At 48.1% G+C, this 15,004-nt stretch overlaps 1 protein-coding gene across 2 annotated transcripts in view; it reads right to left on the reverse strand.

Moving 5' to 3' along the window:
- The window catches only part of DHX32 (DEAH-box helicase 32 (putative)), an 87,202-nt gene that overhangs the window by 29,383 nt on the left and 42,815 nt on the right, over positions 1 to 15,004 (reverse strand). For both annotated transcript variants that reach the window (XM_038743831.1, XM_038743829.1), the window contains exons 4-5: positions 13,554 to 13,935; positions 897 to 1,142 (exon numbers count right to left, since the gene is read on the reverse strand). In XM_038743831.1, the coding sequence (XP_038599759.1) occupies positions 897 to 1,142; positions 13,554 to 13,935 (628 nt within the window). The remainder of the gene's footprint in view (positions 1 to 896; positions 1,143 to 13,553; positions 13,936 to 15,004) is intronic.

Below are 15,004 nucleotides of genomic sequence, written 5' to 3' on the forward strand. Positions count from 1 at the left end.
GTATTTGGTAAGTGCTTACTATGTGCCAAGCACTGTCCCCCTCGAGACTGTGAGCCCGTTGTCGGGTAGGGATCATCTCTATATGTTGGCAACTTGTAATAATAGTAATGATGGTATTTGTTAAGCACTTACTATGTGCAAAGCACTGTTCTAAGCGCTGGGGAGACACAAGGTGATCAGGTTGTCCACAGTGGGGTTCACAGTCTTCATCCCCATTTTACAGATGAGGGAACTGAGAGGCCCAGAAAAGTGAAGTGACTTGCCCAAAGTCACACAGCTGACAAGTGGCGGAGCCGGGATTTGAACCCGTGACCTCTGACTCCAAAGCCCGGGCTCTTTCCACTGAGTCACACTGCTTCTCAATAGGGCCAGACATAGCTCCTGTCCCACATGAGGCTCACAGTCTGAGGAGGAGGGACAACAGGGATCGACTCCCTTACTCATTTATAATAATATTTATTCATATATAAATCTGAATATTATATATTATATATATGCTATATATATAATATTCATATATGTTTGTACATATTTACTACTCCCTTTACTTTACTTGTACATATTTATTCTATTTATTTTATTTTGTTAATATGTTTTGTTGTCCGTCTCCCCCTTCTAGACCGTGAGCCCGCTGTCGGGTAGGGACCGTCTCTAGCCGTTGCCAACTTGCGCTTCCCAAGCGCTTAGTCCAGTGCTCCGCACACAGTAAGCGCTCAATAAATACGACTGATGATGATGATGACCGTCTCTATACATTGCCAACTTGGACTTCCCAAGAGCTTAGTCCAGTGCTCCGCACACAGTAAGCGCTCAATAAATACGATTGATTGATTGATTGCTTGAAGACGCCAGGCTTCCCTTTAAGCCGGGCCAGGCGGTCCCCAGCAGACGCCCACCTTCCTCCTCTCCAGCCCCACGTCGATGACGAATCTGAAGGCGTCGGGTCCGATGAGGGCCTCTCCCGAGCTGGTGGTCAGCACCACTTTTCTCCGCGGGGCCTGGAAACCTTCTTCCGGGTCCTCGTTTGGCCTCAGCATCGCGAACTTTTCCCTCGGATACAAAGGAACCGCAACCAACTCTCCGGCTTCCGGGCCCAGGCGCGAGCCTTCCTCACAGATTATTTCGTAGGCTCTCCTAATGTCCTGAAATCGGAAACGATTCAGAGCTACTTCTCCCGGATTCCTTAATAATCATAATGGCATTTTTATTAATCGAATACAGTTTTATTCCTTGTCCCTCCGCCCCCCGGAATCCCCACCCCAACTCTGGAAGCGGAGAAGCCCAGAGCCGACGGGTACGTGAGGGTCCCGGCTCCGAATCCCAATCGGGGTCCCGGTGGAAGGGAGGGAGGTGTATCCCGGTGGGAGGAGAAGAGGAGGAGAAGAAGGGAGGAGAAGGCGGAGGAGAAGGGAGAGAAAGGAGATGGGGAAAGAGGAGAGAGGACAGCAGGGAGAGAGAGGAGAGGAGATAGGCAAGAGGGGAGAAAAGAAAGAAGAAGGTAAAGGATAGAGGAGAAAAGAGAGGAGAAAGTAGTGAGGAGAGAGAGAAGCAGCGTGGCTCGATGGAAAGAGCCGAGGCTTGGGCGTCAGAGGTCATGGGTTCGAATTCCTGTTCTGCCATATTCATCCATTCAATTGTATTTATTGAGCGCTTACTGTGTGCAGAGCACTGTCCTAAGCGCTTGGGAAGTACAAGTTGGCAACATATTCATTCATTCATTCACTCAGTCGTATCTATTGAGCGCTTACTGTGTGCGGAGCACTGTCCTAAGCGCTTGGGAAGTACAAGTTGGCAACACAGAGAGACGGTCCCTACCCAACAGCGGGCTCACAGTCTAGAAGGGGGAGACAGAGAACAAAACATGTCTGTTGTGTCACCCTGGGCAAGTCGCTTCACTTCTCTGAGCCTCAGTGACCTCATCTGTAAAATAGGGATGAAGACTGTGAGCCCCACTTGGGACAATCTGATCACCTTGTATCCCCCCCCCCCCAGCCAAAGCGCTTAGAACAGTGCTTCGAAAATAGTAAGCGCTAACAAATGCCATCGTTAGAGAGACGGGGGGGGGGGGGGATGAGAGAGAAATAGAGGGAGAAAAAAAGGAGGGAAGAGAGGAGAAAGGAGAGATGAGAACGGGGAAAGAGGAGAGCAGGGACAGAGAGGAGCGGGGAGAAAGGAAAGGCAAGAGAAAAGAGGAGAGGCGAGGGGAGAAAAGAAAGGCGAGAGAAAAGAGGAGAGGTGGGAGAAAAGAAAGGTGAGAGAAGAGGAGAGGCTAGGGGAGAAAAGAAAGGCGAGAGAAAAGAGGAGAGGCTAGGGGAGAAAAGAAAGGTGTGAGAAAAGAGGAGAGGCAAGATAAAGGAGAGAAGAGAGGAGAAAATGGAGGAGAGAAAGATGGAGGGGATGGAGAGAGGAAAGACAGAGCTGATGGAAGAGGGAGAAGAAAGAGGAGAGAAGAGAGAAAGAGAAAAGAGAAGAGACAAGGGGAGAGGAGAATGGGGAAAGGGGAGCAGGGAGACAGGCGAGGGGAGAAAAGAAAGGTGAGAGAAAAGAGGAGAGGTGAGGGGAGAAAAGAAAGGCGAGAGAAAAGAGGAGAGGCGAGGGGAGGAAAAAAAAGCAAGAGAAAAGAGGAGAGGCCAGGGGAGAAAAGAAAGGCGAGAGAAAAGAGGAGAGGTGAGATAAAGGAGAGGAGAGGAGAAAAGAGGGAGGAGAGAGAGATGGAGGGGAGGGAGAGAGGAAAGAGAGCTGATGGAAGAGGGAGAGAAAGAGGAGAGAAAGAGAAAAGAGAAGAGACGAGGGGAGAGGAGAACGGGGAAAGAGGAGAGCAGGGAGACAGAGGTGAGGGGAGAAAAGAAAGGTGAGAGAAAAGGGGAGAGGCGAGGGGAGAAAAGAAAGGCGAGGGAAAAGAGAAGAGGCGAGGGGAGGAAAAAAAGGCGAGAGAAAGGAGAGGCGAGGGGAGAAAAGAAAGGCGAGAGAAAAGAGGAGAGGCGAGGGGAGGAAAGAAAGGTGAGAGAAGAGGAGAGGGGAGGGGAGAAAAGAAAGGCGAAAGAAAAGAGGAGAGGTGAGAAAGGAGAGAAGAGAGGAGAAAAGAGGGAGGAGATAGAGATGGAGGGGAGGGAGAGAGGAAGGACAGAGCTGATGGAAGAGGGAGAAGAAAGAGGAAAGAAGAGAGAAAGAGAAGAGACAAGGGGAGAGGAGAACGGGGAAAGAGGAGAGCAGGGAGACAGAGGTGAGGGGAGAAAAGAACGGCGAGAGAAAAGAGGAGAGGCGAGGGGAGGAAAGAAAGGTGAGAGAAAAGAGGAGAGGTGAGGGGAGAAAAGAAAGGCGAGAGAAAAGAGGAGAGGCCAGGGGAGGAAATAATAATAATGGCATTTATTAAGCGCTTACTATGTGCAAAGCACTGTTCTAAGCGCTGGGGAGGTTACAAGGTGATCAGGTTGTCCCATGGGGGGCTCACAGTCTTAATCCCCATTTTACAGATGAGGTAACTGAGGCACAGAGAAGTGAAATGACTTGCCCAAAGTCACACAGCTGACAATTGGCAGAGCTGGGATTTGAACCCATGACCTCTGACTCCAAAGCCCATGCTCTTTCCACTGAACCACGCTGCTTCTCTGGAAAGAAAGGCGAGAGAAAAGAGAGGTGAGGGGAGAAAAGAAAGGCAAAAGAAAAGAGGAGAGGCGAGGGGAGGAAATAAAGGTGAGAGAAAAGAGGAGAAGGGAGGGGAGAAAAGAAAGGAGAGAAAAGAGGAGAGGCGAGATAAAGGAGAGAAGAGGAGAAAAGAGGGAGGAGAGAGAGATGGAGGGGAGGAAGAGAGGAAAGACAGAGCTGATGGAAGAGGGAGAAGGAGAGAAGAGAGAAAGAAAAGAGAAGAGACGAGGGGAGAGGAGAATGGGGAAAGAGGAGAGCAGGGAGACAGAGGCGAGGGGAGAAAAGAAAGGTGAGAGAAAAGAGGAGAGGCGAGGGGAGAAAAGAAAGGCGAGAGAAAAGAGGAGAGGCGAGGGGAGGAAAAAAAGGTGAGAGAAAAGAGGAGAGGTGAGGGGAGAAAAGAAAGGCGAGAGAAAAGAGGAGAGGTGAGGGGAGAAAAGAAAGGTGAGAGAAAAGAGGAGAGGCCAGGGGAGAAAAGAAAGGCGAGAGAAAAGAGGAGAGGCCAGGGGAGAAAAGAAAGGCGAGAGAAAAGAGGAGAGGCGAGATAAAGAAGAGAAGAGAGGAGAAAAGAGGGAGGAGAGAGAGATGGAGGGGAGGGAGAGAGGAAAGACAGAGCTGATGGAAGAGGGAGAAGAAAGGAGAGGAGAGAAAGAAAAGAGAACAGACGAGGGGAGAGGAGAATGGGGAAAGAGGAGAGCAGGGAGACAGAGGCGAGGGGAGAAAAGAAAGGTGAGAGAAAAGAGGAGAGGCAAGGGGAGGGAGGAAAGAAGAGAGAGAAAAGAGGAGAGGTAAGGGGAGAAAAGAAAGGCGAGAGAAAAGAGGAGAGGCGAGGGGAGGAAAGAAAGGCGAAAGAAAAGAGGAGAGGTGAGGGGAGAAAAGAAAGGCGAGAGAAAAGAGGAGAGGCCAGGGGAGAAAAGAAAGGCGAGAGAAAAGAGGAGAGGCGAGATAAAGAAGAGAAGAGAGGAGAAAAGAGGGAGGAGAGAGAGATGGAGGGGAGGGACAGAGGAAAGACAGAGCTGATGGAAGAGGGAGAAGAAAGAGGAGAGAAGAGAGAAAGAGAAAAGAGAAGAGACAAGGGGAGAGGAGAATGGGGAAAGGGGAAAGAAGAAAGGGGAGAGAAGGGGGGGAGAGGGAGAGGCCCTGACCCCAGCTGTTTCCTGCTGCTATGCTGTTTTGTGGGTGGATTTCCCACAGGTCCCTAGAAACGCCTCACCATCCTCATTCTCCTCTTCCCTCCCTTCCCCGGCCCCTCTCTTTCTCCTCTTTTCTCCTCCTCCTCCTCATTCTTGCTGCCTCGTCCCAATCTCAGAGATCTTCCCGAGAGGTGTGGCGAGAGGCACCGTCCGCCGGGCTTGCGTGCGGGTCAGATAATAATCATAATAATGGCATTTATTAAGCGCTTACTATGTGCAAAGCACTGTTCTAAGCGCTGGGGGAGTTACAAGGTGATCGGGTTGTCCCACAAGGAGCTCACAGTCTAAAGCACTTAGTACAGTGCTCTGCATACAGTAAGCGCTCAATAAACACGATTGATTGATTGATTAATCCCCATTTTACAGACGAGGTCACTGAGGCCCAGAGAAGTGAAGTGACTTGCCCAAAGTCACCCAGCTGACAATTGGTGGAGCCGGGATTTGAACCCTTGAGCTCTGCCTCCAAAGCCCGGGCTCTTTCCACTGAGCCACACTGCTTCTCAGTGCCCCAGAGGGAATAATAATAATAATAGTAATAATGGTAATAATAATGGTATTTGTTAAGTGCTTACTATGTGCCAAGCACTATTCTAAACCCTGGGGTAGATACAAGGTGATCACGTTGTCCCACGTGGGGCTCACAGTCTTAATCCCCATTTTACAGATTCACTCATTCGTTCAATCGTATTTATTGAGCGCTTACTGTGTGCAGAGCACTGTACTAAGCGCTTGGGAAGTCCAAGTTGGCAACATCTAGAGACGGTCCCTACCCAACAGCGGGCTCACGGTCTAGAAGGGGGAGTCAGATGAGGTCACTGAGGCCCAGAGAAGTGAAGTGGCTTGCCTAGGGTGCGATGGCTTAGTCCAGTGCTGTGCACACAGTAAGCGCTCAATAAATACGATTGAGTGAATGAATGACTATAGCTTTAATTCTATTTGTTCTGACGACTTTGACACCTGTCTCCATGTGTTGTTTTGTTGTCCGTCTCCCCCTTCTAGACTGTGAGCCCGTTGGTGGGTAGGGACCGTCTCTATATGTTGCCGACTTGGGCTTCCCAAGCGCTTAGTACAGTGCTGTGCACACAGTAAGTGCTCAATGAATACGATTGAATGAATGAATGAATCTATCTATCTATATCTATCTCTATCATGTATCTATGAGAGATTGCACAGATTTATTACTTTATTTTACTTATACACACTTACTATTCTATTTATTTTAAGGATGTGCATTTAGCTTTCATTCTATTTATTCTGACGACTTGACACCTGCCCACATGTTTCGTTTTGTTGCCTGTCTCCCCCTTCTAGACTGTGAGCCCGCTGTTGGGTAGGGACCGTCTCTATATGTCGCCGACTTGTACTTCCCAAGCGCTTAGTACAGTGTTCTGCACACAGTAAGTGCTCAATAAATACGATTGAGTGAATGAATGACTAAAGCTTTAATTCTATTTGTTCTGACGACTTTGACACCTGTCTCCATGTGTTGTTTTGTTGTCTGTCTCCCCCTTCTAGACTGTGAGCCCGTTGGTGGGTAGGGACCGTCTCTATATGTTGCCGACTTGGGCTTCCCAAGCGCTTAGTACAGTGCTGTGCACACAGTAAGTGCTCAATAAATACGACTGAATGAATGAATGAATGAATCTATCTATCTCTATCGTCTGTGTATGAGAGATTGCACAGATTTATTACTCTTTATTTGACTTGTATACACTTACTATTCTATTTATTTTGTTAATGATGTGCATTTAGCTTTCATTCTATTTATTCTGACGACTTGACAGCCGTCCACGTGTTTCATTTTGTTGCCTGTCTCCCCCTTCTAGACTGTAAGCCCACTGTTGGGGAGGGACCGTCTCTATATGTTGCCGACTTGTACTTCCCAAGTGCTTAGTACAGTGCTCTGCACACAGTAAGCGCTCAATAAATACGACTGAGTGAATGAATGACTATAGCTTTAATTCTATTTGTTCTGACGACTTTGACACCTGTCCACATGTTTAGTTTTGTTGTCCGTCTCCCCCTTCTAGACTGGGAGCCCGTTGTTGGGTAGGGACCGTCTCTACATAATAATAATGGCATTTATTAAGCGCTTACCATGTGCAAAGCACTGTTCTAAGCGCTGGGGGAGATACAAGGTGATCAGATTGTCCCACGGGGGGCATAATAGCATTTATTAAGTGCTTACTACTATTACTAATAATAATGATGGCATTTATTAATCCGACTTGGGCTTCCCAAGCGCTTAGTACAGTGCTCTGCACACAGTAAGTGCTCAATAAATACGACTGACTGAATGAATGAATCTATCTCTATCATCTATCTGTGTATGAGAGATTGCACAGATTTATTACTCTATTTGACTTGTACACACTTACTATTCTATTGATTTTGTTAATGATGTGCATTTAGCTTTCATTCTATTTATTCTGACGACTTGACACCCGTCCACGTGCTTTGTTTTGTTGTCTGTCTCCCCCTTCTAGACTGTGAGCCTGCTGTTGGGTAGGGACCGACTCTATATGTCGCCGACTTGTACTTCCCAAGCGCTTAGTACAGTGCTCTGCACACAGTAAGCGCTCAATAAATACCATTGAATGAATGAATGAATGAATGAATGATGACAGATGCCCATAGATAGCTGATAGGTGGCCAGAGATGTGGTGAAAAGTAGTCCAGGTCAGGACTGGAACAGCAATAATAATGATAATAATGATGGTATTTGTTAAGCGCTTACTATATGCAAAGCACTGTTCTAAGCGCTGGGGAGGTTACAGGGTGATCAGGTTGTCGCACGGGGGGCTCACAGCCTTAATCCCCATTTTCCAGATGAGGTAACTGAGGCCCAGAGAAGTGAAGTGACTCGCCCGAAGTCACCCAGCTGACAAGTGGCGGAAGCGGGATTTGAACCCATGACCTCTGACTCCAAAGCCCGGGCTCTTTCCACTGAGCCACGCTGCTTCTCTACTGAGCCACGCTGCTCCTCCAAGACAAAACTTCTCCAAGTCAAAGCAGCGTGGGGAAGCAGCGTGGCTCAGTGGAAAGAGCCCGGGCTTTGGAGTCAGAGGTCGTGGGTTCAAATCCCTGCTCTGCCAGTTGTCAGCTGTGTGACTTTGGGCAAGTCATTTAACTTCTCTGTGCCTCAGTTACCTCATCTGTAAAATGGGGATTGCCTGTGAACCCCCCTGTGGGACAACCTGATCTCCTTGTATCCTCCCCAGCGCTTAGAACAGTGCATTGCACATAGTAAGCGCTTAACAAATGCCATCATTATTATTATTAAAGAGCCCGGGCTTTGGAGCCAGAAGCCGTGGGTTCAAATCCCGGCTCCGCCACTTGTCAGCTGGGTGACTTTGGGTGAGTCACTTCACCTCTCTGGGCCTCCGTTCCCTCATCTGTCAAATGGGGCTGAAGACTGTGAAGCCCCCCCTGGGCCAACCCGATCACCTTGTTATCTAATCCCGGCTCCACCACGCGTCTGCTGTGTGACCTTGGGCGAGTCACTTAACTTCTCTGAGCCTCAGTTCCCTCATCTGTAAAATGGGGATGAAGACCGTGAGCCCCACGTGGGACAACCTGATCACTTTGTAGCCCCCTCCCAGCGCTTAGAGCAGTGCTTTGCACCTAGTAAGCGCTTAACAAGTGCCAACATCATTATTTATTTATTATCTACTCCTGGGCCAACCCGATCACCTTGTTACCTAATCCCGGCTCCACCACGCGCCTGCTGTGTGACCTTGGGCGAGTCACTTAACTTCTCTGAGCCTCAGTTCCCTCATCTGTAAAATGGGGATGAAGACCGTGAGCCCCCCGTGGGACAACCTGATCACTTTGAAGCCCCCTCCCAGCGCTTAGAGCAGTGCTTTGCACCTAGTAAGCGCTTAACAAATGCCAACATCATTATTTATTTATTATCTACTCCTGGGCCAACCCGATCACCTTGTTACCTAATCCCGGCTCCTCCACGCGCCTGCTGTGTGACCTTGGGCGAGTCACTTAACTTCTCTGAGCCTCAGTTCCCTCATCTGTAAAATGGGGATGAAGACCGTGAGCCCCACGTGGGACAACCTGATCACTTTGTAGCCCCCTCCCAGCGCTTAGAGCAGTGCTTTGCACCTAGTAAGCGCTTAACAAGTGCCAACATCATTATTTATTTATTATCTACTCCTGGGCCAACCCGATCACCTTGTTACCTAATCCCGGCTCCACCACGCGTCTGCTGTGTGACCTTGGGCGAGTCACTTAACTTCTCTGAGCCTCAGTTCCCTCATCTGTAAAATGGGGATGAAGACCGTGAGCCCCACGTGGGACAACCTGATCACTTTGAAGCCCCCTCCCAGCGCTTAGAGCAGTGCTTTGCACCTAGTAAGCGCTTAACAAATGCCAACATCATTATTTATTTATTATCTACTCCTGGGCCAACCCGATCACCTTGTTACCTAATCCCGGCTCCACCACGCGTCTGCTGTGTGACCTTGGGCGAGTCACTTAACTTCTCTGAGCCTCAGTTCCCTCATCTGTAAAATGGGGATGAAGACCGTGAGCCCCACGTGGGACAACCTGATCACTTTGAAGCCCCCTCCCAGCGCTTAGAGCAGTGCTTTGCACCTAGTAAGCGCTTAACAAATGCCAACATCATTATTTATTTATTATCTACTCCTGGGCCAACCCGATCACCTTGTTACCTAATCCCGGCTCCACCACGCGCCTGCCGTGTGACCTTGGGCGAGTCACTTAACTTCTCTGAGCCTCAGTTCCCTCATCTGTAAAATGGGGATGAAGACCGTGAGCCCCACGTGGGACAACCTGATCACTTTGAAGCCCCCTCCCAGCGCTTAGAGCAGTGCTTTGCACCTAGCAAGCGCTTAACAAGTGCCAACATCATTATTTATTTATTATCTACTCCTGGGCCAACCTGATCACCTTGTTATCTAATCCCGGCTCCACCACGCGTCTGCCGTGTGACCTTGGGCGAGTCACTTAACTTCTCTGAGCCTCAGTTCCCTCATCTGTAAAATGGGGATGAAGACCGTGAGCCCCACGTGGGACAACCTGATCACTTTGAAGCCCCCTCCCAGCGCTTAGAGCAGTGCTTTGCACCTAGCAAGCGCTTAACAAGTGCCAACATCATTATTTATTTATTATCTACTCCTGGGCCAACCTGATCACCTTGTTATCTAATCCCGGCTCCACCACGCGTCTGCTGTGTGACCTTGGGCGAGTCACTTAAGTTCTCTGAGCCTCAGTTCCCTCATCTGTAAAATGGGGATGAAGACCGTGAGCCCCCCGTGGGACAACCTGATCACTTTGTAGCCCCCTCCCAGCGCTTAGAACAGTGCTTTGCACCTAGTAAGCGCTTAACAAATGCCAACATCATTATTTATTTATTATCTACTCCTGGGCCAACCTGATCACCTTGTTATCTAATCCCGGCTCCACCACGCGTCTGCTGTGTGACCTTGGGCGAGTCACTTAACTTCTCTGAGCCTCAGTTCCCTCATCTGTAAAATGGGGATGAAGACCGTGAGCCCCACGTGGGACAACCTGATCACTCTGTAGCCCCCCCGGCGCTTAGAGCAGTGCTTTGCACCTAGTAAGCGCTTAACAAGTGCCAACACCATTATTTATTTATTATCTACCTATCTATCCTATTTATTTTATTTTGTTAGTATGTTTGGTTTTGTTCTCCGTCTCCCCCTTTTAGACTGTGAGCCCGCTGGTGGGTAGGGACTGTCTCTGTATGTTGCCAACGTGTACTTCCCAAGCGCTTAGTCCAGTGCTCTGCACATAGTAAGCGCTCAATAAATACGATTGATGATTGATGATGGACTAAGCGCTTGGGAAGTCCAAGTTGGCAACATCTAGAGCCGGTCGGCTCACAGTCTGTGATTTCCGTATCTCCATCTCCAGCCCTGCCCTCTCTTCCTCCCTTCAATCTTGCATTTCCTCCTGCCTTTAGGACATCTCTATAATAATAATAATACTAATACAGTGCTCTGCACATAGTAAGCGCTCAATAAATACGATTAATGATGATGATCTACCGCAGCGCTTAGAACAGCGCTCGGCACATAGTAAGCGCTTAACAAATACCGACACGATTATTATTATTAAAGGGAAGCCGGGCCGGGGGTCGGGGGTTCCTACTAATACAGTGCTCTGCACATAGTAAGCGCTCAATCAATACGATGGATGATGATCTACCGCAGCGCTATCCTACTTATTTTATTCTATCCTACTTATTTTATTCTATCCTACTTATTTTATTTTGTTGGTATGTTTGGTTCTGTTCTCTGTCTCCCCCTTTTAGACTGTGAGCCCACTGTTGGGTAGGGACTGTCTCTATGTGATGCTAATCTGTACTTCCCAAGCGCTTAGTACAGTGCTCTGCACATAGTAAGCGCTCAATAAATACGATTGATTGATCTACCGCAGCGCTTAGAACGTACTTTGCACATAGTAAGCGCTTAACAAATACCGACACGATTATTATTATTAAAGGGAAGCCGGGCCGGGGGCCGGGGGTTCCTACTAATACAGTGCTCCGCACATAGTAAGCGCTCAATCAATACGCTGGATGATGATCTACCGCAGCGCTTAGAACATAGTAAGCGCTTAACAAATACCGACACGATTATTATTATTAAAGGGAAGCCGGGCCGGGGGTCGGGGGTTCCTACTAATACGGTGCTCTGCACATAGTAAGCGCTCAATCAATACGATGGATGATGATCTACCGCAGCGCTTAGAACATAGTAAGCGCTTAACAAATACCGACACGATTGTTATTATTAAAGGGAAGCCGGGCCGGGGGTCGGGGGTTCCTACTAATACGGTGCTCCGCACATAGTAAGCGCTCAATCAATACGCTGGATGACGATCTACCGCAGCGCTTAGAACATAGTAAGCGCTTAACAAATACCGACACGATTATTATTATTAAAGGGAAGCCGGGCCGGGGGTCGGGGGTTCCTACTAATACAGTGCTCCGCACATAGTAAGCGCTCAATCAATACGCTGGATGATGATCTACCGCAGTGCTTAGAACATAGTAAGCGCTTAACAAATACCGACACGATTATTATTATTAAAGGGAAGCTGGGCCGGGGGTCGGGGGTTCCTACTAATACGGTGCTCCGCACATAGTAAGCGCTCAATCAATACGCTGGATGATGATCTACCGCAGCGCTTAGAACATAGTAAGCGCTTAACAAATACCGACACGATTGTTATTATTAAAGGGAAGCCGGGCCGGGGGTCGGGGGTTCCTACTAATACAGTGCTCTGCACATAGTAAGCGCTCAATCAATACGATGGATGATGATCTACCGCAGCGCTATCCTACTTATTTTATTCTATCCTACTTATTTTATTCTATCCTACTTATTTTATTTTGTTGGTATGTTTGGTTCTGTTCTCTGTCTCCCCCTTTTAGACTGTGAGCCCACTGTTGGGTAGGGACTGTCTCTATGTGATGCTAATCTGTACTTCCCAAGCGCTTAGTACAGTGCTCTGCACATAGTAAGCGCTCAATAAATACGATTGATTGATCTACCGCAGCGCTTAGAACGTACTTTGCACATAGTAAGCGCTTAACAAATACCGACACGATTATTATTATTAAAGGGAAGCCGGGCCGGGGGTCGGGGGTTCCTACTAATACGGTGCTCCGCACATAATAAGCGCTCAATCAATACGCTGGATGATGATCTACCGCAGCGCTTAGAACATAGTAAGCGCTTAACAAATACCGACACGATTGTTATTATTAAAGGGAAGCCGGGCCGGGGGTCGGGGGTTCCTACTAATACGGTGCTCCGCACATAGTAAGCGCTCAATCAATACGCTGGATGATGATCTACCGCAGCGCTTAGAACATAGTAAGCGCTTAACAAATACCGACACGATTGTTATTATTAAAGGGAAGCCGGGCCGGGGGTCGGGGGTTCCTACTAATACGGTGCTCCGCACATAGTAAGCGCTCAATCAATACAATGGATGATGATCTACTGCAGCGCTTAGAACATAGTAAGCGCTTAACAAATACCGACACGATTGTTATTATTAAAGGGAAGCCGGGCCGGGGGTCGGGGGTTCCTACTAATACGGTGCTCCGCACATAGTCAGCGCTCAATCAATACGCTGGATGATGATCTACCGCAGCGCTTAGAACATAGTAAGCGCTTAACAAATACCAACACGATTATTATTATTAAAGGGAAGCCGGGCCGGGGGTCGGGGGTTCCTACTAATACGGTGCTCTGCACATAGTAAGCGCTCAATCCATACGCTGGATGATGATCTACCGCAGCGCTTAGAACATAGTAAGCGCTTAACAAATACCGACACGATTGTTATTATTAAAGGGAAGCTGGGCCGGGGGTCGGGGGTTCCTACTAATACAGTGCTCTGCACATAGTCAGCGCTCAATCAATACGATGGATGATGATCTACCGCAGCGCTTAGAACATAGTAAGCGCTTAACAAATACCGACACGATTGTTATTCTTAAAGGGAAGCCGGGCCGGGGGTCGGGGGTTCCTACTAATACAGTGCTCCGCACATAGTAAGCGCTCAATCCATACGATGGATGATGATCTACCGCAGCGCTTAGAACATAGTAAGCGCTTAACAAATACCGACACGATTGTTATTATTAAAGGGAAGCCGGGCCGGGGGTCGGGGGTCAGGGCCGCTCTCCCCGCCGGCCCCGGGCACCTGCTCGCAGGCCAGGAAGACCACGACGTGGCCGCTCTCTCCCGTCCGGTGAATGTCGAAGAGCAGCCTGGCGGCGCAGCCGACGGGGTCGTCCGGCGCGTCGCTGTGGTAGACGACCCGGGCCGGGGGCCGGCGGGCGCTGACCTCCAGGACGGGCCCGGGCCCGTAGAAGGCCCGCAGCTCGGCCGGCAGGGCCGGCGAGGCGGCCAGCAGCAGCACGAGGCGGAGGCGCGGGCGGGCCCGCAGGACCCCGCGCAGCAGGCCCAGCAGCACGTCCGTGGCGGCGCTCCTCAGGTGCACGTCGTCCAGTACGACCACCGCGTAGCGGCTCAGCAGGGGCAGCGACCGCATCTCCCGCTGCAGCACCTCCGCCGTGCAGTACCTGATGATGAGGAGGAGGAGGAGGATGAGGATGAGGACGATGATGGCATTGACTGAGCGCTTACTATGGGCAGAGCTCTGTTCTAAGCGCTGGGGAATTTACAAGGTGACCAGGTTGTCCCAGGGGTCACGGGGCTCGTCTCCCCCTTCTAGACTGGAAGCCCGGTCTTGGACTTCCCGAGCGCTTAGTGTATATATATATATATATATATATATATATATATATATATATATATATATATATATACACACACATATACATGTATATACACACACACACACATGTTATATATGCACATATATACACACACATGTTACATACTTGTACATGTATACACATGTACATACATACATATATAACATATATGTTATACATGTGTATATATGTACATATATACACATATATATGTTATATGTGTGTATATATGTACATATATACACATATATATGTTACATATATGTATATGTGTACATGTATACATGTGTATATACATACATATATATAACCCATATATGTGTATATGTGTACATATATACACATATATATGTTGCATATATGTATATATGTACACGTATACATATGCACGTATATACATATATATATATAACATTACTTGTACATTTCTATCACTTGTACATTTCTATCCCATTTATTTTATTTTGTTGGTATGTTTGGTTCTGTTCTCTGTCTCCCCCTTCTAGACTGTGAGCCCACTGTCGGGTAGGGACCGTCTCTAGATGTTGCCAACTTGGACTTCCCAAGCGCTTAGTACAGTGCTCTGCACATAGTAAGCGCTCAGTAAATACGATTGATTGATTGATTGATATATATGTTATATATATGTATATATGTACACATATACACATGTATATATGTATATATATACACATATGTGCACACATATGTACATATATACATACGTACACATATATGCACACACATACATATGTATATACGCATGTGTGTACATACATACATATATGTACATGTATACACATGTATATATGTATATATGTGCATATATATACATATATATGCATATATATAACATATATATATATATGTTTGT

The sequence above is a fragment of the Tachyglossus aculeatus genome, chromosome 3 (genome assembly GCF_015852505.1).
Source record: "Tachyglossus aculeatus isolate mTacAcu1 chromosome 3, mTacAcu1.pri, whole genome shotgun sequence".
NCBI lineage: Eukaryota > Metazoa > Chordata > Mammalia > Monotremata > Tachyglossidae > Tachyglossus > Tachyglossus aculeatus.